The sequence below is a fragment of the Brassica napus genome, chromosome C5 (assembly GCF_020379485.1).
Source record: "Brassica napus cultivar Da-Ae chromosome C5, Da-Ae, whole genome shotgun sequence".
Classification (NCBI taxonomy): Eukaryota; Viridiplantae; Streptophyta; class Magnoliopsida; order Brassicales; family Brassicaceae; genus Brassica; species Brassica napus.
The window spans coordinates 5,113,093-5,141,002 of NC_063448.1; the positions used below are offsets into that span (position 1 = coordinate 5,113,093).

Below are 27,910 nucleotides of genomic sequence, written 5' to 3' on the forward strand. Positions count from 1 at the left end.
TTGTGTATGGGTTGTTGTCGTTTTTTTTTTAACTTTTGATTTTCCGTGTTGTTTATTATGGTGATGAATGGAACATCGGATATCACACAGTTTGATTAAGGTGATATAAGAATGACCGGCTAATTCATATTTGTTGATATTTTATTATCTTATCTTCGTAATGATTTGATGGACATTAACTTTATTAGCGCTTCCATGTTCAAAAGCTGAAATTTAAGGGACTGGTTAGTGTTTACTTAGGTAGTTGTTAGTATATAAATCAAATAGCGTAAAAAAATGTATAATATTCGGTTTTAAAAATTTAACAATTTATACGAACAATAAATTAATTTTTTTTTATTTTATCCAAAATTAACTTCAAAAATATAGAATTGTAGTATACTGTTTTTTTATTAAATTAATAACTTTAGAAATTTATAAAATTATATAATTACAAAATTATCTATTTTTATAGTTTTTACTGGACTTTGTTGAAAATGATTTGTGATAGACAAACAAAAAGTCCGGCTGAAATGAAGCCATGGATTACAATATGATGTGGACAATGAGTGAAGACGTTATTAGTCACATATTCTAAACAGAAGGTTACATATTTTTAAGTATATATACTGAAATAACTTTTCATGATCAAGAATCAAAGTAGAAAGCCCATGAATTCGCCATGTCTAAGATAAAAAACGATTTGTTTCAAAGCTAAGAATATGGTAATGAATTAATGAGTTGGTGCGAGGGTCATGATGTTCATACCTTCTCATCTTAAAGTAAGAGGATGATACCCATGATGTTACGTGAATCTCAGAAACGGAGATGACGACCACTAATCTCCTTTGAAATTTGGCAAGGGCGAATATCGTCAAATCGCATCGGCCAGAAATAGCATCACCGCATCGGTAATCATTTTAGAACAGAGAGATAATAACATCAACGTGGAGATGGACATAATGAGACAACCAGATGTTGGTATCTCTTTTGGGGGCTCGTTTTGTATAGTGGTTCATCTGATTTTGGTTTTGATCGCTTGAGATTTTGACGTAATCAGTATATAAGAAATCAAGAGAGATGGGAGACGATGAGTTGAGTGAAAAAAAGGCATATTGAGAAGACAACAAACAACTATAAAGACTAAGTGGTAAACCAAAATAGAAAAGAGTATTGTTTCAAACGTTAAAAAAAAAAGACAGGTCATGCATAAGTTTGCAGAAACTCTAAAAACTGACGACAACTAACAATTTACACCTGACAACAACAACAGCCGGCAAACACTCAGCATGAAACACTTCAGTCTTGATGAGGAAAACTGAAGGAGACAGCACAAGTTTCCAAGGATGGATCCTACTTGCCCCCAAGAGATGGGAACTGAGCAGTATCTCCAATGGCAGGCGCAGCTTCACTACGGTAACCATCAAATCCACCACCAGAAGCACCTTCCCCGTCACGACCACCACCTCCCCTTCCACGACCACCACGACCTCCTCCTCGGTAGTAGTTCTCACCCTCACCTGGTTTCAAAAACTCGTTGATGTTCACAGCCTGTAAACCACAAAACACATCCATAAGCAAACTTATTGACTTTTACAAACTCTTTCATTCAGACAACAATGTAAACCTTCTTAGCCTTCTCTTCTTTGTCATCTTTGCGTTTGTCCTTATCAGAACCCTGGGAGATAGATCAAATGCAAGGTTCAGAACCGGTTAAGAGTGTTTCTAGTTGACAAGACATGGAGGTAATATGTCTTACCAACTTGATGAAGATTTCATCGAGACTTCTTCTTGTTTGAGAGTTTTTGCATTGATTCAAACACTTTAGTATCAACTTTCCTTTGAGAGGTGTTCTGAGACTGAAGGGCTTTTCTCTTCTCCTCAAGTATTTTTCTCATACTCATCCAGAGTCATTTCCTACCAAACCACAAGCCAATAAGCATTGAAGGATAATAAAGAAAAAAGCCGAGACAAGAGTAAGTTCAGTTCCATGTCCTAATCTAGCAACCTAACATCTCTCTTAACTCATCTGCTTACCTTATCTTCAGACTCTTTCTGCTCCTCCACTTCAGCAGTGTTCTCCTTGTTAGCATCAGCAGCAACCTCATCACCAGCAGGCTTCTCAGTCTCAACACCAGCAACTTCTTCAGTCTCCCTAAAATAGACACCAGAGCTTCTTTTTTAATCCAATTTCACAATCACTACTATGAGATAAAACATCAGAAAATGCTTACACAACAACAACTTTTTCTCCTGGTGTTCTCCAATTTCCACAACCAGCTTTTTCGCTTTTGATGTCACCCCTTCACCAAAACTTAAAGCTTAACCTTAAAATATTAATGCAACAACAACAACAAAAATTGAATGAGGTTAGGACAGACTCTCTGCCAGTTCCACTATGATGCTCGAATGTCCTTCGAGGACGTTCACCGTCACCAGCTTCACCACGTCGACCACCACCACGACGAGCACCGCCATATACACTACGTTTCTCATAGAGAGGCTTTGAAACGCCTGCTTCCTCAGAGGGCTTACTGTTACCATCACCGCCTCTAAAATCACGGTTGTAACCACCACGACCACGGCTAAATCCACTGTCTCCACCACCACGTCCACCGCCACGTGGAGCATCACTCCTAGCCTCTCTCACTAATCAACATCATTAAAAAAACAATCAGATACCACAAATGGAATCAAATAGACACGAAAGTTTAATATCTTGCTAATCGTGTTAAGCGAATCTCACCAGGTTGAGCAAGCTGGCTCGACGGAGCAGATGACTTAGCAGAGACGGCGGAAACAGGTGCAGGTTTCTTAGGTTTATCTGCAGCGATGAAAACGGCGATCTGGCTCGGATCCTCAGCGCCGTCATCCAACAGATCAAAAGGGTTCAAAGTTGCCATATCTTCAAATCAATCGAATTGATTACAACCCTTGTTTTTTTTTCCTAACCAAAATTATCACACAGACAGAACACAACTGATTACATCAGTTGGTGAGAGAAATCTATAATTGCAGCGAAGGTGTAACGTTTCATATTTGGAGGGTTTTTGCGAGGAGACGTACATGAACCTTATCAACACCTAAATTTACTACTGAAATAAATCGGTTGAGATTCAATAAACAATTAGATTTAGTTTTGTGTATCGGCTTCAGGATAGATCTCCATCACAGCCACATCAGTTTTGTGTATCGGCTTCAGGATAGATCTCCATCACGGGCTCGCCGAGGAAGACCCCGCCGGTTCGCCTAAGCTATAAAAAAATCAAAAATTAGATTCGAAAAAAAAAACTCAGATTCGGACAAGAACTAACGTACAAATTCAATAGCGGCATCGATCTTAGCCTTAGACCGCTTGGTAGAGCGTAGAGACGATGAAGACACAGTTCAGGAGATGAAGAAGAAGAACAGAAACGCTTGGAAGCGAAGAGCTACGTCTCGTCTCAACCATATCTCAGGAAATCTAAAATATCGGAGAGACTTTATGTAAATGTGGGACCCACAAACATAAAGGAGTTGCTGACGTGTCACAAAGATTCAAAGACCCTCAGAGGAAGCCGAGGGGCAAGAGCTTCCGACCTTCATAAATATATATTAGGTTCGGCCATCAATGTACAAATGTATCAGTTAGCTTAGTGGTATAAATGTTGGTGTTTATATCTCAATAACCCGGGTTCGAGCCATGGGCTTGACACTTTTTCCCACTTTTTAAAAGTGGGATCCACAAAACGATGACATGAAATTACAATTGTATTTCATTTAAAAAAAAAAATTGGAACAAGTCTGCTCAATTTCAGGTAGACTCGCATCATAACTTATTTATTCGGTCTTGGGAATTTTTGCTACCGTCGAGTTTGAATTTTATAAGTTGGAACATATTGATTCACATATTAATAACATTCGTTGTGCGAAGATTAAGGAAACGGTTTCCTTATTTCACTGAATTATGAATAATCTAACGAATTTTCGGAAAGTGTTTACATTTTGTCGCAAACATACTTCCGGAAATGTTGAACGATCTGATGGAAGTTAATAATAAACCCTATTGCCTACTGGCTACTGAGAGAGTGAGTATTGTTCTAACTTCTAAGATTGACAAATAGCGGATAATAAACCTTACACTTTTATTTAAGTAACGTTAAAAACAAGCCAATTAACTGTAGACAGAAGTGCAAATAAGTACAAATCAAAACTTATAATTCTCTGTATTGTTGCAATATCCTCGCGATAGAAAGCCCACGACAACATTTTCATTCTAGCTATTACTTTTACACTCGTAGCATGTCACTACTTTTTTTTTTTTGCTTAAAATTCCTTATTTACTTTCTAAAAATAGAAGTGTTATATCGCAGCTGTACTTGGATTTTGGGGTTTGTGTCGCGTGTCGCGTGTCAACATACCTTCGGAGCAACAAAAATGATTAAGGCATCAGTTAAATATTGTTCAAAATGGGAAACAGTTTTTAAGAATACCTTCACGGTTAATAAAACCATCTTTGCCGTTTTGGGTTGACGCGTGATATTGGCACGGCTCAATCGAACAAAACCGATCTCTATCAAGTGAGAACACGACTATTTGATTGAACCGCACTAATATCTCGCGTTACCTTGCATCATAATTCAGCATATCTCAGAAAATCAGGAAACAAATAAGTAACATCAACTATTAAACCATATCACAAGTATATAAAAATGATGTGTCGGCACTGAAAATGTTACTTTACCGGTGAACATCATCGGATCCTTGCAGAATTCTTACTTTCAGCAACGTCAAAGACAAAAGTAGCATCAACGGTGAAAAAAAGGAACGTGGCTATTTGAAAGATTGTGGGACTGCAAAGTGAAGGAGAGGAAGTTATAAATATGAAGATGGTTGAAGAAAAAAGGCAAGGCAACATACTAGCATTAAATTACACCAACAACCCCATACCAAAAAGGAGGTTGGCTTATTAAATTTGAATTGTTTCTATTAGAAAACTTTTTTTCAAAAAAATACCATTATGTGTTCTTATTAAATTTAAATTTTTGCTATAGTACAACCAACGATTTTTTTTTAATTACAACCGATGATATCAATTATGAAAACAAACTTGGATAGACTCCAAGAACAAGAGTTTGTTGTCACAGTGGCTTGACAATTTGGTCTTGAAATTATCTAATTTATATATGGTCTAACCACTTCAAAGTCTTCTAACCAAATCAATATAAACTATAAAAAATGACGCATTATAATTATTTGTGATAGCAAAAAAAAACTAGGTATTATTTGGTTTGCCAAATACGTATTATTATATGAACCGAGCTAATCTATTTGTAGCCGACGAAATAAGCATGACCAATGAGATATATATTGGTCACTAATAAGTATGTCTATTTCGAAACGGATTTTTCGATCCAATACATAAGTCATAACTATCTCGAAAACTAAATTTTATTGGCTTTTGTATACTAGTTATTGGTGTATATATCTATATATTATATAAATAATACGTAATGTAATTATCTATGCTACATGCTAGATAGCCGATTAATTAAAGGAGCAATGTTCCCACGCTCAGTAAAAAAAATGTTCCCACGAGCTTTCAGTTTACCAGTATTTATGAGGTTTGTAAGAGAAAGCAAGGCATGTTGGTGGGGTTTTGTCACACTCCCAATATACATTTGAATTTCGAATTTAATATGGCTCTACTTTCCAAATATTCTTCCTCCTATGTATTTCCTATATTGTTAAGTTCCTACTGTATCATTTATTTATGAGTAAATTTTTTTTTTTGTCTAAACGTTATATTATGTTTTATTGTGTACATTACATATGGGAAAAAGCATATGCCTCATCTTCAAAAAAGCATGAAAGTGATCATAGCAGATCTGTTTTCATGTCTCTCGATTTATCTCTAAAAGATTTTTTTGGGTCAACCTTGATAATAATCTCAGAAGTTTCAACATGTGGTCTTTGTACTCCCGTTAAAACGGCCTACAATGGAAATGCAAATACTAATTAACGTAAATGCATACACATACTTTAATGTGAACCACAGTGAACCATGATGTGAAGTTGTGAACAATAACCAATTTTTTCTCAAAAAACAAAACCAAATTTATCGTAAACCATAACATCATCACCCCCCTTAGTAGGTTTTTCGGCTAAACGAAGCGGGCCTGATAAAACAAACGTAGACACCTGGCTAGACTATATTTTGAGCCTGTGCTTAGTTAATTTAAGGGAAATCGCATTTTAAACCCTGAAGGTGACACATTCTAGCAGTTTAAACACTCAACCTTTTTCACTAGCATTTTAATACTTCAAACTAGAAAAATTGTCGAAACAAACTCTGAAGTCGTATCTCCACGTTTTCCTCGTGACCTTATTTGACGGCACTGTTCAGGACGTTAAAACTTTTTAATAAGTCTTCTTCTTCCTTTCCAAATCGAATTGGGAATCTAGGGTTTCATAAATTTACGAAACCAGAAGAATTGAAAGACGATTCTCTGCCTCGATTCAGTCTCAACTCCAAAACAGTAAGTCGTTTCTGTAATCTTGTAAAATATCTAAATTCTAGAACTTTTGATTTCATAAATTCTTAAGATGGCTCAAAGTGTGTTTGTGAAGCTAATGTTAGCGGTGTTATATATCTTGTAGATGGCTCAAAGTTCAAGTTTCTCTACCATTGACAACAAAAAGGAAAAAGTTGTGGTTTGCAACTGTAACTTTGAAGCAAAGGTGCTTCAAGCTTGGACTGTTGACAACCCTGGAAGGAGGTTTTATACCTGCGAAGGGCGTAGAGTTTCTAATGGATACCAAACCTGCAACTTCTTTCGATGGTATGATGTTGAGAAGCCACACGGGTGGCAATATACTGCATTGTTGGGTGCTAGAAATGTTATGCGCCAACAGAGAGAAGAGATTAGTAACCTGCGAAACCAAGTAAGAGAACTTAGTCTTGAGAATGTAAGAATTGGCAGAGCAGTTAGGCTTGAGAATGAAAGCAGTGGCCAAACTCCACCGGATTCAGACCTCAACTGTGAAGCATGTGAAGCGCTTAGAGGAGAAATATTGGTTCTAAACGAGAGGAGCATGGTGTATCGTAATGTTCTTATCACGTTGGCAGTTGGATTTACTGTGGTTATTTGTGTGTTCATGGGTATCTTGAAGTGGTAGAAGACTATTGTTGTTATTGTTAAGACTGGTTAAGCTTCTTTCATGTTGTTAAGACTTTATGTAAGCTTCTTTCATGCTGCTAAGACAGTTTAGGTTATGTATTTGATGTAGTTAAGACTTTTTCAGTTTATGTATTGTCTATGTAAGCTTCTTTCATGTTTTCTTATTAAGATTTAAGACTATTTAGCTTTGTCTCATGATCAAATACCCATATATGACACTGAAAATAATAGAAAAACAAAAGACAAAGTTCAAAGGTGCTGAAGAAACTCCAAATCAAGTTTTTAAACAACAAAAGACAAGCTCCATAACATTTTGAAGAAATAAAGACAAACTACATCAAGTCATTGAACCAACAAAAGCAAAACAAAGACATGAGATCACTCTTGTGGAGGCTGTGGATTAAGATCAGACCTATCATACACTCGATCTCCAAACACTTCAAAAGGACGATTTGTGAATGGACTCCATAAAGTCCCAACACCATGAGGAATGTTGGCTGTCTTCCTTACCTTCAAAGGTCCTCGTGAAGGTTTCTTAGCATGAGGCTTGGGGTTAGATGAGGATCCAGTGGCTTCTACAGGTTGAGATGATGATCCAGTGGCGTGAACAGACTGAGATGATGATTCAGTGGCGTGAACAGGCTGAGAAGAAGACCCAGTATTTTGAGTTTTTCTTCTTCTTGTAGATGGAGGCTTAGGAGTGCCATGTGTAAAGAAATGTGTTAGATACAATTAAGAAAGAAACATTCTATAGTTATAATTCAAAAATTACCTCTTCTAGTTTTTTACGAGGTCGACCACGCTTATTTTTTGGTCCCTCATAAACCACAGTTTGGTTTTTGCATCCAGTTTTAATGTGTCCAGACTGATGACAGTTGCTACATGTGGGTATGCGTCCATGTCTTGACGATTTTCCAGCAGTTTCAAGCGCTTCAAATGGCTCTTTCTTCCTCTCTCGTGTTCTTGGTATCCCTTTTGGTTTCCTTATCTCTGGTATCCCAATAGGTGGCTTGCCTATCATCTTCCACAAGTTATCGCCATTGACAGGTTTGATGTTGTCGGAGTAAGTTCTTTTCATCACATGTGTGTAGTAATATTCTGCAGTATACTTCACAGGATCCTCCTGGTTGTCATCAAGCACACACACAACATGTTTACAAGGAATACCTATGAGATCCCATCGCCTGCAAGCACACTGGTGTGTAGCCAAGTCCACCCTGTAACCACAGTCGAACTCATTCACCTCGTACAAGCAGAAACCGCTGCGTATTGTTGAACAATGTTTTTTTTCACATCTCGCTTTCTCCAACAAAGCCATTGTAATAGGTGTTACAATGGTGTCCCACTTATCTGCCATAACGAACCGCCTTGATATCCTTTTCATTGCTTTTCTGCTTATGTCCTCCAACATGTTGATCACTGGTTTTGCCCTTGCCATCTTTATGGTTCTGTTGAAACTTTCTGATAAATTGTTGTGCACATCAGGACAATGAAACTCCACATTGAAGAATGCTCTACACCAGCGCTCTGGGTCTGTTTTGAGTAATTCATTGTGTGCCACGACATCGTAAGCCTCTACCAAACGCATCTTCTCTTTGTACTCTCCCTCGGTATAGCTGTATGCAACTCCCCAAAACAATGACTTAAACTCTGACCTTGAGAAACCAAGCTTCTTCCAATTAGCATAAATGTGCCTAGCACACATGCGATGTTCTGCCTCAGGAAGTTCTAACTCGATAGCGTGGACAAGTCCTTTTTGTTTATCCGAGATTACAGTAAGATCCTTCCCAAATTCCAAGCCGAGATCATGCTTCAGCTTTCTCACAAACCATCCCCAAGTATCTTTGTTTTCTCCTCTCACAACTGCCCAAGCAATAGGGTACATCCTGTTATCGGCATCTCTCCCAACTGCTGCAAGCAAATCTCCGTTTAAATCCCACTTCAAAAAGCATCCATCAAGTCCGATAACAGGTCTACAACAACTCTTTCAAGCAGTCCGCAATTCTTTAAAGCAAATGTAGAAGTAGTCAAACATCTGAACACCATTAACCTCTCTTGTGCATAAATCAGTGCTTATACCCTGGTTTGATCTACGCAACTCTTCTTCATAATCCCATAGCTTCCCAAACTGTGTTGTTTGAGCTTCAAGAATTGTCCCCAATGCAATGTGTCTTCCTCTGTAGCACTTAGATATAGGTACAACAATGTCATATCTTACCTTTATTGTATCTTTGATCGCTGAAGCTTGTAGATTGACATTTCTGCGTAATTCTTCTCTAAAAAGGCCAGCAATCACAACTTGCTTCAACATTGAGATCCTGCTTGATTTACCATGGTTGTGCTTCATGTGACACACTTTCACCATCCACTTGTTAATCGGTTTCTCCACTGAACAATAAACTCGGAAAAGACATTTCGCTTTGCAACAAATCACACCAATCCTGAATGACTCCGACCTTGCCATCTTCACATCATATTGAGTATTCATAGAATACTTCAAGATCTGGTCTTTAAACTCTAACCCACTGTTAAACTTTTGAAATAACCAAATGTAAGGTGGTTTTTCATAGTCACCATGGTATTTATCACTCCCATTGACCTTCCCTTTTCCTTTACGCTCTCGATTCCATTCTTCCCATTCATCTTCTGACTCTACTGGTGTGTCTTGATATTCAACATCTACTGGCGCCCTCTCATCTTCACTGTCATCGTCTTTGTCTTCTTCCTCTATACCATTTCCATATGCTTCTTTATCTGGTACAGCTTTTTCTCCTTTCTCAAAGACAGACTGAAACCTTACATCACTAGTACCATCTGTTACATCAGCGACAACTTCATCACCACCATCTTCATTGTCTTCCTTTTCAGCCGGATTCACAGTCGGGTTATCTTCCTTTTCAGCCGGATTCTCATCTTCTGATCCTTCTGGCTCATCATCTTCTTTAGGTCTATCGACCTCATCATTCTCACTGTATTCTTCGTCTTCAATGTGTTCTCTATCTGGAAGCTGAATCACACCGGGTATGTGTTCTGAGCACTCGTGTTCAACAAACACTTCTACAACATCTATCCCTAGCTTGCTCACAGATCGTAGCATCAACATCTCCTCATCGTACCTATCATATACATACTGCAGTTGCTTCATCTCCTCTTTTTCTGATTTAAACCAAATCAAGCCAACTGGTGCTCTAATTAGCGCTTTTTCTTTGCAAAAATTGACAAACCTATCCCACACTATCTCATCGATCTTCCATTCCACATTTTTGCTCCCTAATTCACCTAAGTACTCATAATCTTCCTTTCCAATCTTCTTCATTGAACCACCAAAATGAATCTTCAATTCGATTTCCTGCGATTCACTATTATAAAAAATGAGTCTTTAGAAGTTTCTAAGAGGCAAGAACGAGGTAGAAGAAGTGAAGAATCAATACAAACTTACGCCATTTTTGGGTTCTTCTCGACGAGTATCGTCTTTCTCGTTTTAGTTAGAACCCTAATCCCCAAATCGATTTGGAAATAAAATTAATGTTGTGTTTTTTAAAGGTGTCTTTTTTAATCAACAAAACAACATGCAATTCGCCCAGGTCAACGTCGTTAATTAAGCCGTTAAGTAGGGTTACGAGAAAAACGCGGGATACGACTTCGGGGTTTGTTTTGACAATTTTTCTAGTTTTAGGTATTAAAATGCTAGTGAAAAAGGTTGAGTGTTTAAACTGCTAGAATGTGTCACCTTCAGGGTTTAAAATGCGATTTTCCCGTTAATTTAATGATCTATTATAAACTTGAAACTTTGGGCCAATTTCGAAGTTTTTTATAAATTTGGGCTCTTTTTAGAAAAAGAACAGTAACAAAAATCAACTACAATTTGACCCCCGTACCCACGCGGATGTTTGTTCATGTTTATGTACTTGTTATGAATTCATAAACTTTGACAGTTACGTGTTTTGCTCGATGTGTTTAACGTCTATTTGCGGGTGTTTGTTCATGTCTTATATCTTTCTCGGTCCCGACCATTTTCCTCGTGAATTCTTTTTAAACAATCTAGAGAAATATAATTAGATTTAACACTTCAAGAACTGCAGAAATTAAATCTATCGATTACTTCTACAAATTTTGGCATAAAGGTTATAGTTTCTTGATTGAGGTTTACTTGATTTTTTACGATTAATTCTGCTAACATATATTTTATGTTATGATTTTTCAAAGACAATCTAAGGTTTGAAATACCAAGACCCTTCAATCGGATAGACACAGCCTGGCCCCAGTTTAATCATCCGAAAACCTCTTGTATGTCTTTGATCGGTCAAGAATCAGTTAAAACTCTCTTTTGATTTCGGTTGTGCGGGAATGAAATTAACTCACTTCCTTTGAACATAATAATTTCCAGGATTTCGTCTCAATTTCAGATTCTTTGCAAAAGTTCTTTTCATTGAAACCGAGATCAAAATATTTAGCTCATGTGTAGAATGGAATAAATTAACAAATTGGCTTGATTGTAGAAGGTCTGATTAAATGAAAAGATCATAGACAATTGTTATTTAGAGAAGTGGGATTGACTTCATCTTGTAGATGTATGATCTCTTCGTTCTGTTTTTATGTGGATTTTGCTTCTTTGTTGGTTGGTGCTATGATTGACAACAAAACAATCACATTTCAATTGTTTTGCAGTTTTGAAAGAAATATCCGAGCAATCCAAGGAGCCTTGATTGTTGCTTAAACCCTATAGATGATTCTTGGTTTCAGTGGTCTCTGGCATAATGTTTTTAGGTTAGTCTGGAGGAGGAAGTAGTCTCAAACATTCGTCTTTCTCTTGCACAATATTATATATTCCACACGCAACTTCGGTGTTACAGTGCCATGTAAACATATTTATTGTTATATATTGAGAAAAAAAAACTACAGAAAATTAGCTCATGTAACCAAAAAAAAAAAACTATTGTTGACATGCCTTGTTTTCAAGTTTAAGATCAGAAGTTTTATATATTTTTTATTTTTTTCATTAGTAGTTAATGAATATTAATATATTCATGTAAAATTTTCTAAAATACATTTCATTTAAATTAATAAAATATTGATAATATTAAAGCTGATAATTAAATTTAACTTAAAAATTAGTCTGTACAGAATATTTTAAAATTTCATTTACTATAAAGTATTTTATGTGTTATTCTTTATACTTATAAATTCAAAATAGTTTTACCAATCATATTTTTATTACACTTAGTTAAAATATTAAGTTTTTTAAGTAAACAGAAATTCATATATATATATATATATATATATATATATTAACAAAATTAGTTGTTATTTTTGAAATTTCGATATGTTAGCTAAAAATATAAATTTATGCAAAAAAAACTGCAGAACATTATATATAAATGAGCATAATAATTAGATATAATTGATCCAGAATTTATTATATGAATGAGAACTTATACTGAGTGATCTATTCAGACCTACACTTTTGCATAAACTTCTAAGGACGTGAAAAGCAAAAGGGTCCATCATCAACTAACGGATGTTTAGAGCTACCTCTGCATATATGTGACGGAAGAAGTGCATGTAGTTCCCTCACAGTTGTTGCACGCACAAAAATGTTACTTTCAGATCTTTCAGCTCTACCACATGATGCACCTGACGAACAGTACCAAGCCATTGTTGAAGTATGTAGCAGCCACGTTGATCAATTGCTAGCCGGAAACAGTTTTGAGCAAAAACTTTAGTATAATAACTATGTAAAGAACAAAAACACAGTGGATAAAAGAAAGAGTGTCATAATCTAAGATAATACCTATTTGGAAAAGAATGACTCAAAGTCCATCATGTCTACCTTCACTTGCTCCACAAGCAATACAATTACCATGTTCAGACTGCTAAAGAACATAGCATACAAAGATTGGGGTGTTTTATGTCGTATGACTTCTTACATAAAATCATGAACTTAAGAAGACAGACACTGCAAAATTAAAGAGGAACTTGAAACATCAAGCTGATATACTTTGAGTTGCTAAAATATATTACTTCAACTTACAATTTTGAATAAGACATCCCTTTAAAACAAACAAACAAACAAACAAACAAAGATGAAAACTTACTCAACGGCCATATAGAAAGGTTCGGCACATTAATACATTTTAATAACCAACTTAACTGTTAAGATAGATCCTATAACTAAAAAAGAGCAAACCATATAGTATCAAAATACTTCCAGAACTTAAGCAGAGTATTGTGAATGAGATGCTTACTCGTTTCTGTGTGGGATGAAACTTGTTAAATCATTGCATAATCACATTTTTAGCACAGTTGCTCCTTGTAAATGTAACTACTCCCATGCTTACAGCTCTGATTACCGGCATAATTTGTTCCTCAGAACAAACAAACATCAATAGCGACTGTACCTAATAGATTCTGACAATGCCAAAAAGAAAAAACTTTTCCAAATAAAAACACTTGAGAATAAACGCAAGTGAAAAATTCACACATTTTTTTTTGCTTCGTCTTTCCTATAGCGCCAAACACGACGTAATCAAGCTCAGTGATACCATATCTCAGATTTAAAGATTAAAAAAATAGAGGAATGATTGATGGGAATGATGCCATCTTCCATGGTAGTTATCTCATCAATCAATCAAACGTATCGACGCGTCGGAAATTCTCGCGGTTAAGATATCGTTTCCGGAGCATCTGATGGTTGGAACCGCTTCTCGACGGTGGACTTCTCTAGCTTCGACAAAGTGAGAGTCAATGGAGACTTAATTTCCGGCTTCGGTGTGATTTATATGTTCATGAATCAATTTATATACATAAATCTCTATGTTTTAGCTTTAATATCTTTAATAAAACTATTGTGTTTTAATCCAATGGCATGGATATGTAATTATTGAGGAAAAGTCAGGGGTATTTCCTATTTGTACTTCCCTTTTAATAAATTAGATTGGACACAGTGAAATGCACTGTTGGCGGACACACACACATAGGCATGGGCATTTCGGGTATCGTTCGGGTATTTCGAGTTTCGGGTAGTTCGGGTAGGTTAGAGGATCTATTTACTACTTGACCTATTTTTGGTTCGGTTCAGATAGTTTCGGGTTCTGTTCGGTTCGGATAGTAAACTAGGAACCGGAAAATATCCGGAAAATATTCGGTTTTCATTTGGTTCCGGTTCGGATTCGGATAGTTCGGGTAAAATATCGGTTATTTAGGGTAAAATATAAAATAATTTAGATGATTTAGATAAGAATTTTGGATATTTGGGATTACTTTGGAAATTTTGGATAAAACTATCCGGATAGTTTTGGATACTTTCGGATAGTTCGGATACTTTATAATAATTTAGTTATCATCAACTATTTTCGGATACTTTTAACAGATCTTTAAATTAAAAATATATATATTTAGTTATATTATATGTATATATAATTAATATTTTTATGTATTCGGGTAACTGTTTGGTTCTCGGTTCGGTTCGGTTATTTCGGATATAGAAATATAGGAACTGTTCGGGTATTTGAGGGTTTTGGTCCAACTCCGATTTTGGGTATTTCGGTTCGGTTTTGGTTCGGTTCTGGTTTTTTTGCCCCAGGCCTACACACATAGAACCGGGCCTGGAGACGGTTATGCAAGCGCAGTTAAATACGTTCGAAATGTGTAAATAGGATCGAGGCACGTCAAATATACGAACAAATCTCAAACTCATTCGTGGGATGCACCATCTCAAACACATCTTTTAAAAAGAATGAAGTAATAGTAAACTGACACACTCCAAAGGAGAAAAAGAAACAGAAAGCATATTTTATTTATTTATTTATTTATGAAGAAGTAGCGTCCTTCTTCTTCCTATGCACAAGATTTTTCATCCAATTCACACCGATAAATGCAACCATCTTAGCTCTGTTAAACCCTGCTTTGGTCTTGCCGGACTTCTTCCCGGAGGCGTCTTTCTTACCGTCAGTGGTCTCGTCCTTCGCTGCCATCACCCCAATTCCTCCGTTCCCCCACTGATCCGCCCAACTCGGTGCTTCACTCGCCATTCTATTACGATCAAAGTATCTTATGTGCCTATTAAAATTAAAATTGTATTCAAACCTCCATATGGATTCATATAGTTATGCATAGAAGAAAAATAAGTAAACAAAGACTACCTCGAATTCGTGGAGCTCTTCTTGGCAAAGAGGAAAGAAACGATGTTGAATGAGCAAGATAAGTGGAAATGTGAGAATGGAGACACTAATAGTGGATGGGTTGTCAATTTATTTCATTTCTGAGTGTAGATATTAGTAAACAATATATTTAGGTTGTCATCTTTAACCTAAAGTCTTTATGTTTTATATAAACTATTGAAATATGATTATTTGGGTTGTCTTGGAATGGACTTGCCAACTCATGTTAGTTCGTTTCCAACTTGCAAAGCAAACGTTGTTTGGAATCTTTCAACTTTTCCGAAAGCATAAAAGGAACAGGTTATATAAAAACCAACCTAACCCCATCTAGTTTTTGCCTTTTGTTCTATTAATTTTCTCTACAGTTTTGTTACAGATACTAATCAACAAGAGTTAGGTTATCAAAAGCCTATAAACAAAAACATCCCTGCATCTCATTTAATTATTAACTAGATTCTGACCCGCCCTTTAAGTTATATTTTTTGTTTAAATTTTTTTGAGAAATTTAATTTTTATATTTGTGTTATTTTTGTAATCATATTTGTGTTTAGTATTAATTTAATATAATTTTTGGTAACTATATTAAATATGTCAAATTGTATAATTATATGTCATATGTATTTCAGAAATTATTTTTAAACTTTATTCCTAAAATTTGCAACATATTATATTTTTTTAATAGTTACCTAACACAATTAGTCAAGAAAAATATTTGTATCCAAAAAATCCGACTCGGAATCGACCCAAAAATCAAAGTCTCATAATCTATTAGATTTGGCATATATACTCGAATGGTTTTTAAGTGTTATATCTGAAAACCGATATCAAATCCAACACGCACAGAAAACCGAACAAAAGTTTTGAAAAATATTTGAAAATTAAAATTTTAATATATTTTGTTAAATATATATGTAAATGGGTTAATAAGGTCTTCACTAAACATTTAATAAATACTTTTAATCGAATAACCTATGTAAAACCCGTTAAGCTAAAAACCGTAGAATATATTTTTGGGAAAATTTAGAAAAATACATTTAGATGAGATTATATTTTGAAAACTACACCTTCTTTTTATTGTTTTGAAAACTACACTTACTCATAAGTGAAATGACTATATTGTCCAAATTTAATGTTTATATTATCTAATATCTAACTTGATATTTTAATGTGTTAATGTATTCTCCTCTCTTTTTTACAATTTTTTTAGAATCAAAGAGTGTGTTAATGTATTCTCCTCTCTTTTTTACAATTTTTTCCTTACTTGGAAAATTCTGCTAATAGTTTTATGTATTTTTACAATTCTCCTCTCTCTCTTTACAATTTTTTTCCTTACTTGCAAATGGTTTTATGTATTTTTACCATTCTTAAAATGTTTGAATTTATCTGTTTTATGATGTGAAAAATGATCAACTGCTAAAATGAAGATTCAACCAAATTTTTTTTTTCTGACACAAAAACACCAAATGATAACAACTTCATCAAGAAATAACAACAAAGATCACATAAAATCTTTACAAAAGAATATTCATGGAAAATAATTACGAAAGTATTATATTAATTATAAGAATTTGTAATTGATAATCAAATTAGGACAAAAATGTCTTATTGCAAGCAAGAAAGTGTAGTTTTCAAAAAAACAAAAAAAATAGATTTATTTTTCAAAATTTAAATCATAAATAGGGTATTTTTCAAATTATCCCTATATTTTTATAAATAATACTTCCATAATAATATCAACTGATCATGTTCCTAATTTAATAGAATAGATAGATTAAATAATTTAATTTTCTTATAAGAAAACTATTTATATTTCTTGTTTATCTGAATTGATTCATGAATTTTTATTGTATTGGTCTAAAATTTAATCGGTTTTGAAAATTATATATTATTAAGTTATATATATTTGCTATGATTTTTACTCATGGGCTGTTGGTAGTTGTATATCATGATAATAACAAATATTTATAATTATATATTATAAAGCTAACGCTGACGAAAAAATATTATTAAGCTAATAAATATTATTTATTTTTGTCTAAAACTAACACAAATTATTAAAAGTGGGTTTGTATTTGGGTTGTATAGGTATTTCTATTAATGATTTGTATGTGGAATAGTTGATCATCATCAAAGGAATATTTCATGAAGTCTATATAATCACGTATAAGTTTCGTACTGATAAATAATATTATACCTCTCAATTTTTAATAGTATGAGGTAAATTACGGTTAGTTTTAAAAAAACGAATATTACGGTTGCATAAAATTCGTTGTTAGTGGAATTGGTTAATTTAGATGCAGTTATAAAATATGACCAAACATTTATGAATCGGAAGTGTTAGCTGTTTTAATAGAATAGATTCGAGATCTAAGAATCATCTTGGAAACTTAGATCAATTATTTAACGTTTGATGGGTTTACACCAACAAAAACGAAACACATAGGTGTCTAAACATTGGGCCATTAAAACTTTCAGCCCAAGATGTTTATTTTTCCCGGAGAACTACTTGAGCACATCCACACGATAGAGTGATTCTTTTACCTACAAAATCAAAAGTAGCATGAGAGAAACGATACCATTGGTTGTGTATGGAGAGCTTATGCTGTGTTCTTTTTGATCGACAAAATTAAAACCAGATAAGAAAACACAGGGAAGTTTAGGGTTCTTATAGTTGAAAAAGAAGTCTAGTCAGGTCTATAAGGTACAAACCATAGTATTTTTTTGTTGTCCTTTCATTTTCAACATATTGACTTAATTTCTTTAACTAATGTTACCCTATATATATTGATTGACAATAATCAAAATGTTACAAAAAGAAATCAACATGTAACAAGTAGTTTAATTCATTACCTGAATTATCTGAGTTGCTCGTCCACTTATACCCTGTCGCTATTGAAAAGGGATCCACCATTTGTGCCTGCTCCTCCTCCAGCCGTCGCTGTGCATTTTTCCCGGTGCCTGTGATATTGAGTCTCCGCCAAGACGACGTTGAAAACGATGAGCGTGAACTTGTTGACGTTCTTATGTCGGATGTTTCCTCACTCTCCACGTCGCATTGGTCTTCGACTACAGCCGAGAGGTGCCTCGGGCTTGATAGCGGTGTGTAGAACTGATCTATCGGCCGGAGAGGCACAAACTTGCTGAATGTCACGACTACCTTCACCGTTGGTATCACCGGTATCGACAACTGGGTCCCACCAAAAAGCAAAATGTAATCAGTACTGTCTAATTATGGTTGACCGTTGACCCGTTAACCAAAGATAATGTTTTGACTTTGAGACCAAACCGAAAATTGAGTGTCACGGTCACCTAGATTTTACACTTTTTCCTCGTACCTTGTAATGTTTGCCACATCAGCATACATCCAATAAAATTATAACACGTGTGACTTTTATTGGCTTATAATTCTCAAAAGAGTAACAAAACTGAGACGCAATTAGAAAATAATTCAGAGGACGGCCGTTTTTACCTTTACCGGGAAAGTTCCCGGCGGGAACTTAGCGGTGAGCAGCTCCCTCATTCTCCGAACAGCTTTAACTTTATTGGCTAAAATATCAAGCAGCGGAAGCAGCTCCTCCGTCTTCAAAGGAAAATCCTCAGTTAACCAAACCGAAGGACTCAAACTCTTCACAAACTCCTTCTCTTTGATCCGCGGCACGGAACCCGCCACCGGAACCCCCTCTGCCGGTAAAGAAACCGACTTTCTACTCCTCCGCGACGATGAAGACGGCTGAAACTCTTTCTCCTCAACGTTGGAACAACCGTGCTGCCTCCTCTGCGGTTCTGAGAAACTCCGATTATTCTTACGGTCCAAAGCCGAATAGTTCTGCTCTGTTTCTCCGACAGCAACAACTTTCCGCGACTTGAAACTGAAACTCACGTTCGCAACCTCGTAACCTTTGGCTCTCCACTCTCCGATAGTTTCAGTCTTCGCTTGCCGACGCCAGTTCGTCATCTCAACGAGCTCGGCCTTCGTAACGTCCATCCCCGGACGGTACAAGCTCGTCCGAGAGCAAAAACCGGCGATCTCACCGTCGCTAATCGGATCATTCGCGTTTTCAAACGCGTTCAAGATTGTTTTCTCCTCTCGGTTCAACACAAGCAACGTACCGGAAGTCACGTCGAGAAACTCGTCTCCGTCTCCGAGGAAAAGAAAGCTCTGGCTCGCGCGGCGGATCTTGAACCGATCGAACCCGGCCAAAGAAGTGTCCGCGCGAAGATCTCCGCCGCGTTTCCAGATCCTGTACGTGTCGGAAGGAGCAATCTTCCCGACGAAGGGGATCACGGAGCTCTCGAAGTGGAAAGAAATCTCCATGTAGAAGTCTCTCATGCGGCGGAGGACGGCGATCAAATGCGGCAGCCTCCGTCTCCATTTGCACCAAGCCGAGCGGCGCTGATGCCGGAGCACCGTCTCCGTGATCTCGGCGTTCCGGCGACAAAGCGCCTCGTGCAAGGGGCTCCATCCCGCGGCGTTCTGGAGCGTGATGTCGGCGCCGGCGGAGGAGATCGTCTCCGCGGCGAAAACGTCGCCTATGCGCACCGCTAGATGGAGAGGCGTCTCGCGTAAGGGAACGTCGCGGCGGTCAATCGCGGCGGAGATTTGCTCGGCGAGTCGCTCCTGGCTCGCGGAGTCTGACTCGGTGTGTATTCGTTCTGGCTCGGTTAGCTTAGGCAAGGAGGAAACAAGACGAGTCAAACCAGCGTGATCCCCTAAAACGACGGCGTAATGGAATGGACTGTGAGCATAATCCTCTAGACTAGTGGCCGGTATCTTCACCGGCGACGACTTCGCCATTTTATCACCGGCGATGAATAGTGTAATAACTCTTGAACAGAAACAAATATGTTACGTAGTTATTTGGACAACAGTCAACGGAAATACATTTGTTTCCATAACATTTTGAGCAAATGAGTAACTGTTTTTTATTTGTTTTGGCAACATTTTTTAAAAAATCTTACCTTTTTAACTCTAAATTAGATTTGTAATGTAGAACAATTGAAAAAGATGTGCCATCCTATTATAGGATTTGATTATTTAAAACAATAGGATTTGAAAAAGAAAAGTTTTCAAAAATAATCAGTCAATGCAAAAGAAGATAAATTAAAATTATGAGGTGTATTTTACCATACTAAATTTGGTCAACTATCAAGCAATGAATCATGATGGCATATTATATAACAGTTTTTTTTTCGTTGTTGTTAAAGAATATATAACAGTTAGAATAGCCAAAACGTTTTAGTTTTGTTTTTATAACTTAAAATATTAGATCATAATTTTTAGCCGTAAGTAATATAATATTTCTATGTTTTTTGTTTTAATAAATTTGCATAGCATAATGGGATTATTTAGATGTATGATGAAAATTAATTAATTTGGATTAGTTTTGAACTTGCCGAATGAAGCAGAGTCTCCAGACTTTGTTGCTGTGTTGGCTCTTGGATTGGGTTCTTGACCAAACATTAATTCGAGTCTTGCCCTCGTCTGAAAGTTGGTACGTAAATGATGTTTTATATAAAGCCTAAAGTAGGAACAGTAGTGTTTGGCGTAGCAGCGAGTGTCTATCTATCTGCTCATTGCAATGAACAGTGATGTTCAAAACTTACCTACTCAGTGTCCATTTGCTCATTACAATGAACTGCCGAAACTGACATTTGTGCATAAACCAGTTTGGTTTTCTAGTAAACAGAAAACTATACGAGAATTACGACCACTACTGGGGTGGATTGGTCCATCTCGTTAGTATTTTTCTTAGTACTTTAAATCATATACAATGCTAAGGCATATGTAGCTTTAAGTTGTGAATCTGTATAACATGGAACTGTCAGAACAAGATGTGAACTAATTGACAACAATGGTGGCTGCACAGCCTGCACTGAATTAACAGCTCTCCAACAATGTCTCCTTTGAACGAAAAATATGTGAATCACATTCAAAAATTTCTATTGGAAGCCCTGCTCTGTAACCACCATCAAACCCCTGTCAAAAACAATCCAGAACATATCAGTTTCCTCCCACTAATCAACAGAAAGTAATTAATGGCTGATTCAATCCAGGTCAAAATTTGAAACTTCAGTCTGTACTCTGTAGTAGTGTGAATTGAACTTGTGTTGCATATATATAATAATGATGAAAGACTTGCCATAGTTTTGGCGCACTCCTGTGAATTTGTGGATTGCCTTCAAAAGGGAACCATATCTCATATACTTCAACGATCCCATATGTCTATCAACAAACAAATAAAAGACCAACTTAATGAGATTTAGATCTGAATATATAAGAGTTAATGGTTAGGGAAAAAGCACATACACGATCTCAGTGTATCGAAGTCTCCAAGCAGGGAAACCAAGGTGGCTCCTTACAGGTCCATAAACCAGTAACAGATCAGGAACGTGTACACACTCACCTGCCAGAGTTCAAATCACCAGCTTCTCTTCAAGAGACTTTAAATAGTTATTTGAGTTCCATATGAGAGAATCAACACTAACCAACAACTCTTAACGCTTCGTTCAGATGAGACTCTGTAAAAACGTTTTCCCCTTCACCGTTCTCAGGATGGATGGATTTCAAGTACTTCTGAAGTAGTATGTTGGCTGCTTTCACAACAGCTTCTTTGTTGTCAAAAGACGAAATGAATTCTAACGCAATGCTGTCAGGTGAAATATTATTTTCCCCAGTCTCCTGTAAAAGAAGAAAACAGACACTGAGCAGGTAAAGTAACAATCAACATAGCTTCTATAAAGGTTTCTTTATATCATGAGCTATGGAGAAGCCAAAGATTTGGTTCATGACCAACGTAGCCCACTAAAGAAGGTATGCTTTATATCATACCTGTAACAATACTGAACGTGGCACCATTTCGAGGATCATATCCTTGGATTTCTTCAGTAAACCTAAAAGAAGCCAACTCTAAGAGATCTTTCATACATACTTGATGAATGTAACAGTTCGAGATCGTTTTGATAAAAAGCATCTTCTTACCTTGAGAGTCAAAAACACCAACTTGTTTCACCCCAATGGTCGTTAGCCATCGCAAAAGCTCAATAACCTTGGAAACATCACGAGCTGCTTCGATGTCCACTACAACAGCTAGACACTTGAGCTTCTCGATATCAATTGAACTGTATTTCTGAATCAATCCTAACGAGATCGCATAGCTTTCGACCAACTCAAAGATGCCAGAGACAATGAGACATAAGGTCACAACAATGTGTATGAAACGCCATACCAAATCAAGTCCAAAATCACCAATCTGTGGAATACAAAAAAAAAAAAAACATACCCATGTGAATAGATGACTTCACAATTCATGATCATACCAAACTGTTCTTGATCACTTAGTTCCATAAGCCTAGTGAACTAAAGAGCCTACCAAGAAACTCACTTGACCAATCGAGGAACTCAGGGCAAGCATCGGATCATTGAAATCCATATAATCTGAGGAAAAATACGAAACAAAATTACAGAGAAACCACACAACAGAACCAGATGAATAAGATGGGTCGAGCTTATCCTAAAACCCAGAACTCCTTTTTCGATCGTAATCAAGGGGAAAAAAAGGAAGAGTTTTTTTTGGGAGGTGAGAAGAGAAAAGAGAGACACTTTCGAGAGTCTATTAGCCTCTTGATCAGACCCAGAATCCTAATTTTTGGTGATAGTTCGCTTAGACCTTAGCAAATTACGCGTGTTGCGAAATTAACTCTGGTTTCTGAGACGACCGTGTGGGGTTCTAACTCTTTTATCTTGTCTTTGTCACGGTTTTCTTGTGAATCGGCTTCTTTTTTTTCTTCCTTAAACCGTGAATCACATTTTTTTTTTAATTGTCTTTATCAAAATCATGACTTAATACAAAGCATAAAACCAGGTTAATTAACAAACGGAGACTTGCAAATCAAAGTGTTGCTTCTTGCTTGGTCAGAGTGATTTAGGCCACTCTTCACCGGGGAAAAAAACCTTCACTATAACGCTCAAAGTGATATGTGTATACAGGTATGGGCGTTCTGTTACCCGTTCAGGTTCGGATCGGGTGCTTCGAATTTTCGGGTTTTCGGATGGAGAGGTACAAAATCCGCTCGGGTTATTTTATACTTCGGATCGGGTTCGGGTTCGGGTTATTTTGGGTATAACCGAACTGTATACCAAATTAAAAAAAAAAAATCTATGTATCCTTGATTTGACCACATGAGACTAGAAACAATACCGTTGAAGTTAAAAGATTGAACAACTTAATATAAGATTTATGGTCTTTCTGATTTATTATTACGTTGAGGAACACGAGTCTGTATTCTTTTTCTCCGTGTAATTTCTATTTATATTATCTCGAATAGAAAATAGTAAAGAATCCATCTATTCATAAATCAAAATAAAAAAGACATCAAAATCAAACTGAAATCAAACTTGGATAATCATGAATGTTTGAGATCATGCCTATGTAAAGAGTATTTGTAATTAAATATAAATCAAAATCTCAAAGTATAATGATTCATACATGTAATCGGTCATAAAATGAGTTTAATTATGTACTGAACATATGCGTTGAAAAATGAGAAGAAAAATGAATGGGAATGGAAGATGCGAGTTTAAGGTTAGTAATATATATATATATATTCGGGTACTTCGGATAATTGGTTCGGGTATTGGATATAACCAATCGGGTACGAGTATCCGGACTGGTTGAATCCTAAACCCGTTCGTTTTTTTTTTAACTCCGGTTCGGTTTTCGGTTCGGATTTTTCGGGTCGGTTCGGGTTTGGGTTTAGGTTAATATGCCCACACCTATGTGTATAGGTTTACTACTTGAGAAGGTGTGTGTGTAGAAGTATGTACTCTATTGAGTAAAGTGTTTAGAGAACCTAGGATCATATCCGGTACAGGAACAGTGTAAACCGGTCCACTCATCTGGTCAAGCCTTACTACTGCACTACTGGGAGGGAGACTGTTCGCAGCACCAACAGCTACTGTTTGGCCTGAGTTACCTGTTGTAGCAGCAGTTAATCCAGTAGTCTCGTCAACTAAACATTCAGATCCAATCATCTGCTTCATTGGCTCCACAAATTCCTCGGCTTTGTCATAAGCGACACTGAACAGTTCTCATTTCTCCTTGAAACTCTCTGCATGAGACAGATTAATTATATTTATACTTTAAATATAGAGATTACGATTTAGATGAGATACGTTCTCAGGGGGCCTGAATTCCAAATCATTAGTTGCGGCTTTGGACAAGGTTTCGGAGAACTACAAGATTAGTGATGTTTTGCAAATGTTTTCCATACGTAGCCACACTAATCTTGTTTTCATTCTTGTCAATCAAAATCTTGAAAAACTACTAAAATCACCAAGTTTTTTTTTTTTTTTTTTTTTGTAAACGGCTTTCATATTAAAATGCATAAGTAATACAAGTATGAGTTTTCACTCATAAGTCAGATAAAGTTTGCAACAAGAAAAAAGTTAAAGCAAAACCCGAGAGGAGGAACACTAATAAATCCTAATAGGAAAGAAAAAGAAAGACAAGAAATAGTGGAAATGGTTCCCTCGGCCGCGTCGACCTTTTTCACCCTTTCCACTAACATTTGTCCATTCCATATCTTGAAACTTTTGAGTTGGTTTTATTGGTCTTCCTCCTCTAGTTAGGTTATAACTAGAAGTTTCTCCAACCACATTTACACCAGTCTCTTTCCCATAAGCGAGAGGACTCTCCGGCTCCATGTGGAAATGATGATGGTTTTGAGTGATAGGCGAGTGACGACCAATGGGTTGCTCATTTTCAGAAGCGTGAGAGACTTCCAAAATGTTAACTTGTGATGGAATTTCTTCCATAATTTGTGACTGAGAGGGCGCAGCAGTTGTGGCTGCTAACATAGGCAAAGTAGTACCCAACTTTGAGCAAGAGGTGGAGTGTACCTCATGCGAATGTGTGATCGGATCAGAAGTTGCATCCTCGGGATGAGCAGTAACAGAAGAGTTTTTTGGAGTCTCATGTACTCTATGGACAGAAGGTGATTGTGAGTTTGGCTCCAAGTGGTTGACATGTGTACTAGGGGTGTTTTGCAACAACAAAACTATATCCACCGTTGGGATCTCTTCATTGGTATCATAATTTTCTTTTATAACAGCAGCAGATCCAAGTGGCTTAGGAGGAAGTAAACACCTCTTCTCTTTATGGCCAAGTGCTCCGCATCTTTCACAAGCGCTAGGAATCCAAGAATACTCCACATCTACCAAGTATATATTGCCTTGTTTGTCATCAAGTGCAATTAGCTTCGGGAACGGTTTATCTAATTCAACCTCAACTAAAATTTTAGCTTCCCCATATTTCTAAAATCACCAAGTTTACAACCATCATTTTCGTTTTGTTTTTTTTTCCGGCTGTTACAACCATGAACCATCATAGTTAACTATAAATACTTTCTTCAAATTAGAGTTATCACGTAATAGAAGATAAACAAAATTGACTATGTAACGAGAAAAAACTTGACTTTTAGTAATCGTCCATTATAACAACACCTAATATTAGCCGAAGGTAAGAATTACATCTAAAACTTTCAAGAGTCTATGTACTTATATATAACCACAGAAGAACACCCAAATACAAAATCAATCAATAAAGTAAATCAGAGGAAGAAAAAGAAATGAAGCTCGTTTGTTTGATTTCTTTCTTCTTCTTCATCTCAACGTCTCTAGCCGCTGTCTCTCCTCCGAACCCAACACTCTACCAAAACTTCCTCCAATGTTTCTCAAACCAAACACAATCCCCTCCTAACTCCTTATCCGACGTCGTCTTACCCCAAACCGCACCCGCTTTTACCCCTACCCTACGCGCCTACATCCGAAACGCGCGTTTCAACACTTCCACCACCTCCAAACCAGCGATCGTGATCGCGGCGCGTTCCGAGCCCCACGTCCAAGCCGCCGTCCTCTGCACCAAATCCCTCAACATCCAGCTGAAAACGCGAAGCGGCGGCCACGACTACGAGGGCGTTTCTTACACCTCCAACGTCCCTTTCTTCGTCCTCGACATGTCCAACCTCCGCAACATCACCGTCGTCGGCGAGTCCGCTTGGGTGGGAGCCGGCGCCACCCTCGGCGAGGTTTACTACAGGATATGGGAAAAAACAAAGCTCCACGGGTTCCCCGCCGGAGTCTGTCCCACCGTCGGAGCCGGAGGTCACATCAGCGGCGGCGGGTACGGTAACATGATCAGAAAGTACGGACTCTCCGTTGACTACGTCACCGACGCTAAGATCGTTGACGTTAACGGACGCGTTCTTGATCGTAAAGCAATGGGAGAAGATCTCTTCTGGGCTATTAGAGGAGGAGGAGGCGCGAGCTTCGGTGTGATCTTGGCTTACAAGATCACGCTCGTCCCCGTTCCCCCGACCGTCACCGTCTTCCGCGTAGAGAAAAACTTAGACGAGAACGCAGTCGACATGGTTCACAAGTGGCAGTTCGTTGCTCCCAAGACCGATCCAAGTCTCTTCATGAGGCTTTTATTACAGCCAGTGACGCGAAACAAAGCCCAGACGGTTAGAGCTTCCGTCGTGGCTCTGTTTCTCGGTAAGTCGAGCGATGTCTTGTCTCTGCTAACAAGAGACTTCCCAGAGCTCGGTCTGAAGCAAGAGAACTGCACGGAGCTCACATGGATACAGTCGGTGTTGTGGTGGGCGAACAACGACAACACTACACAGGTTAAACCCGAGATCTTGCTGGACCGTAACCCGGACTCGGCATCTTACGGGAAGAGGAAGTCGGATTACGTGGAGAAGGAGATCACCAAAGAAGGGTTGGATTACTTGATGAGGAAGATGATCGAGGTCGGGAAGACAGGGCTGGTGTTTAACCCTTACGGAGGGAAGATGAGCGAGGTGGCTACGACGGCGACTCCGTTCCCGCACAGGACGAAGCTTTACAAAGTCCAGCACTCGATTAACTGGAAAGACCCGGGGACGGCAGCTGAGAGCAGTTTCTTGCAGCAGACGAGAAGCTTTTATAGCTACATGGCTCCTTATGTGACGCAGAACCCTAGACACACGTATCTCAACTACAGGGATTTGGATATTGGTGTTAATACTCACGGGCCGAATAGTTACAGAGAGGCAGAGGTTTATGGGAGGAAGTACTTTGGAGAGAACTTTGATAGGTTGGTGAAAGTGAAAACTGCCGTAGATCCGCAAAACTTCTTCAGAGATGAACAGAGTGTACCTACCTTGCCTGGCAAGGCATAGGCTCTAGTTTTTTTTTGCCATGTTGGGAAGGAAAGCTCTAGGCAGCGACCAAGAGAGGAGAGCAAGATGCTATATATAAACTGATTTCTTTATTATTTTCAAAACTAGTAAATTGTAATACAAGATATTCTATCTAAAAATTGATGTTTATTCTTTGGTAATTATACACAATTATATTGATGGGTATATTTAGTAATAATACAATTTTATTTTTCATTTCAATAAAAGCCTAAAACGGTGATATCAAGGTGGCCTCCAACCCTCCAAGGGTATCATCACCTTTTTTTTTTTCACTGATAATATTATTTCAAAAGTAAAATCCTGATAAAACGACTTCAGACACACCAGAGCCCAAAGAAAGGCAACTAAAGCCCACAACGGAGCAGCTTAGTG

At 37.3% G+C, this 27,910-nt stretch overlaps 6 protein-coding genes and 1 pseudogene across 7 annotated transcripts; 2 read left to right on the forward strand and 5 right to left on the reverse strand.

The window, feature by feature from the left end:
* Positions 1–485: 485 nt before the first annotated feature.
* Positions 486–4,801, reverse strand: LOC106400102 (annotated as a pseudogene).
* Positions 4,802–6,593: 1,792 nt separating this feature from the next.
* Positions 6,594–7,875, forward strand: LOC106400921. Its single transcript, XM_013841324.2, has one exon. It carries the CDS (start codon positions 6,619–6,621, stop codon positions 7,135–7,137), a length of 519 nt encoding a protein of 172 aa, XP_013696778.1. The 5' UTR covers positions 6,594–6,618; the 3' UTR covers positions 7,138–7,875.
* Positions 7,876–14,840: 6,965 nt separating this feature from the next.
* On the reverse strand, positions 14,841–15,486 carry LOC111206397. Its single transcript, XM_022703110.2, has 2 exons — positions 15,281–15,486; positions 14,841–15,197 (listed from the first exon to the last, which is right to left on the reverse strand). Exon 2 carries the CDS (start codon positions 15,167–15,169, stop codon positions 14,948–14,950), a length of 222 nt encoding a protein of 73 aa, XP_022558831.1. The 5' UTR covers positions 15,170–15,197; positions 15,281–15,486; the 3' UTR covers positions 14,841–14,947.
* Positions 15,487–16,877: 1,391 nt separating this feature from the next.
* On the reverse strand, positions 16,878–20,831 carry LOC106371761 (ankyrin repeat domain-containing protein 13C-like). The gene is made up of 2 exons (XM_048757999.1): positions 18,768–20,831; positions 16,878–18,485 (listed from the first exon to the last, which is right to left on the reverse strand). Exons 1-2 carry the CDS (start codon positions 20,091–20,093, stop codon positions 18,105–18,107), a joined length of 1,707 nt encoding a protein of 568 aa, XP_048613956.1. The 5' UTR covers positions 20,094–20,831; the 3' UTR covers positions 16,878–18,104.
* Positions 20,832–20,978: 147 nt separating this feature from the next.
* LOC106380115 (dehydrodolichyl diphosphate synthase complex subunit NUS1) lies at positions 20,979–23,034 on the reverse strand. 2 transcript variants are annotated; one of them, XM_013819958.3, is made up of 7 exons: positions 22,669–23,034; positions 22,278–22,548; positions 22,128–22,189; positions 21,785–21,977; positions 21,606–21,702; positions 21,439–21,521; positions 20,979–21,275 (listed from the first exon to the last, which is right to left on the reverse strand). In XM_013819958.3, the coding sequence occupies exons 1-7, from the start codon at positions 22,726–22,728 to the stop codon at positions 21,268–21,270; spliced, it is 774 nt and encodes a 257-aa protein (XP_013675412.2). In that variant the 5' UTR covers positions 22,729–23,034; the 3' UTR covers positions 20,979–21,267. The 2 variants fall into 2 exon arrangements, with proteins under 2 accessions (XP_013675412.2, XP_013675480.2); XM_013820026.3 differs by having other exon boundaries at positions 22,681–23,027.
* Positions 23,035–24,770: 1,736 nt separating this feature from the next.
* LOC106398367 lies at positions 24,771–25,681 on the reverse strand. The gene is made up of 2 exons (XM_013838936.2): positions 25,672–25,681; positions 24,771–25,570 (listed from the first exon to the last, which is right to left on the reverse strand). The coding sequence occupies exons 1-2, from the start codon at positions 25,679–25,681 to the stop codon at positions 24,771–24,773; spliced, it is 810 nt and encodes a 269-aa protein (XP_013694390.2).
* Positions 25,682–25,867: 186 nt separating this feature from the next.
* Positions 25,868–27,721, forward strand: LOC106400178 (berberine bridge enzyme-like 2). The gene has a single exon (XM_013840570.3). It carries the CDS (start codon positions 25,925–25,927, stop codon positions 27,515–27,517), a length of 1,593 nt encoding a protein of 530 aa, XP_013696024.2. The 5' UTR covers positions 25,868–25,924; the 3' UTR covers positions 27,518–27,721.
* Positions 27,722–27,910: the final 189 nt, after the last annotated feature.

What these genes read in the sequence shown, in the direction of transcription:
- LOC111206397 (XM_022703110.2), bottom strand. Translation starts at nt 15,169, where the DNA reads ATGGCGAGTGAAGCACCGAGTTGGGCGGATCAGTGGGGGAACGGAGGA.
- LOC106400921 (XM_013841324.2), top strand. Translation starts at nt 6,619, where the DNA reads ATGGCTCAAAGTTCAAGTTTCTCTACCATTGACAACAAAAAGGAAAAA.
- LOC106371761 (XM_048757999.1), bottom strand. Translation starts at nt 20,093, where the DNA reads ATGGCGAAGTCGTCGCCGGTGAAGATACCGGCCACTAGTCTAGAGGAT. An exon ending in CGGGAACTTTCCCGGTAAAG is followed by an intron (nt 18,486 to 18,767) that starts GTAAAAACGGCC and finishes GGTGGGACCCAG; the next exon opens with TTGTCGATACCGGTGATACC.
- LOC106400178 (XM_013840570.3), top strand. Translation starts at nt 25,925, where the DNA reads ATGAAGCTCGTTTGTTTGATTTCTTTCTTCTTCTTCATCTCAACGTCT.
- LOC106380115 (XM_013819958.3), bottom strand. Translation starts at nt 22,728, where the DNA reads ATGGATTTCAATGATCCGATGCTTGCCCTGAGTTCCTCGATTGGTCAA. An exon ending in CGAAGCGTTAAGAGTTGTTG is followed by an intron (nt 21,703 to 21,784) that starts GTTAGTGTTGAT and finishes GAACTCTGGCAG; the next exon opens with GTGAGTGTGTACACGTTCCT. An exon ending in CTTCGATACACTGAGATCGT is followed by an intron (nt 21,522 to 21,605) that starts GTATGTGCTTTT and finishes GTTTGTTGATAG; the next exon opens with ACATATGGGATCGTTGAAGT.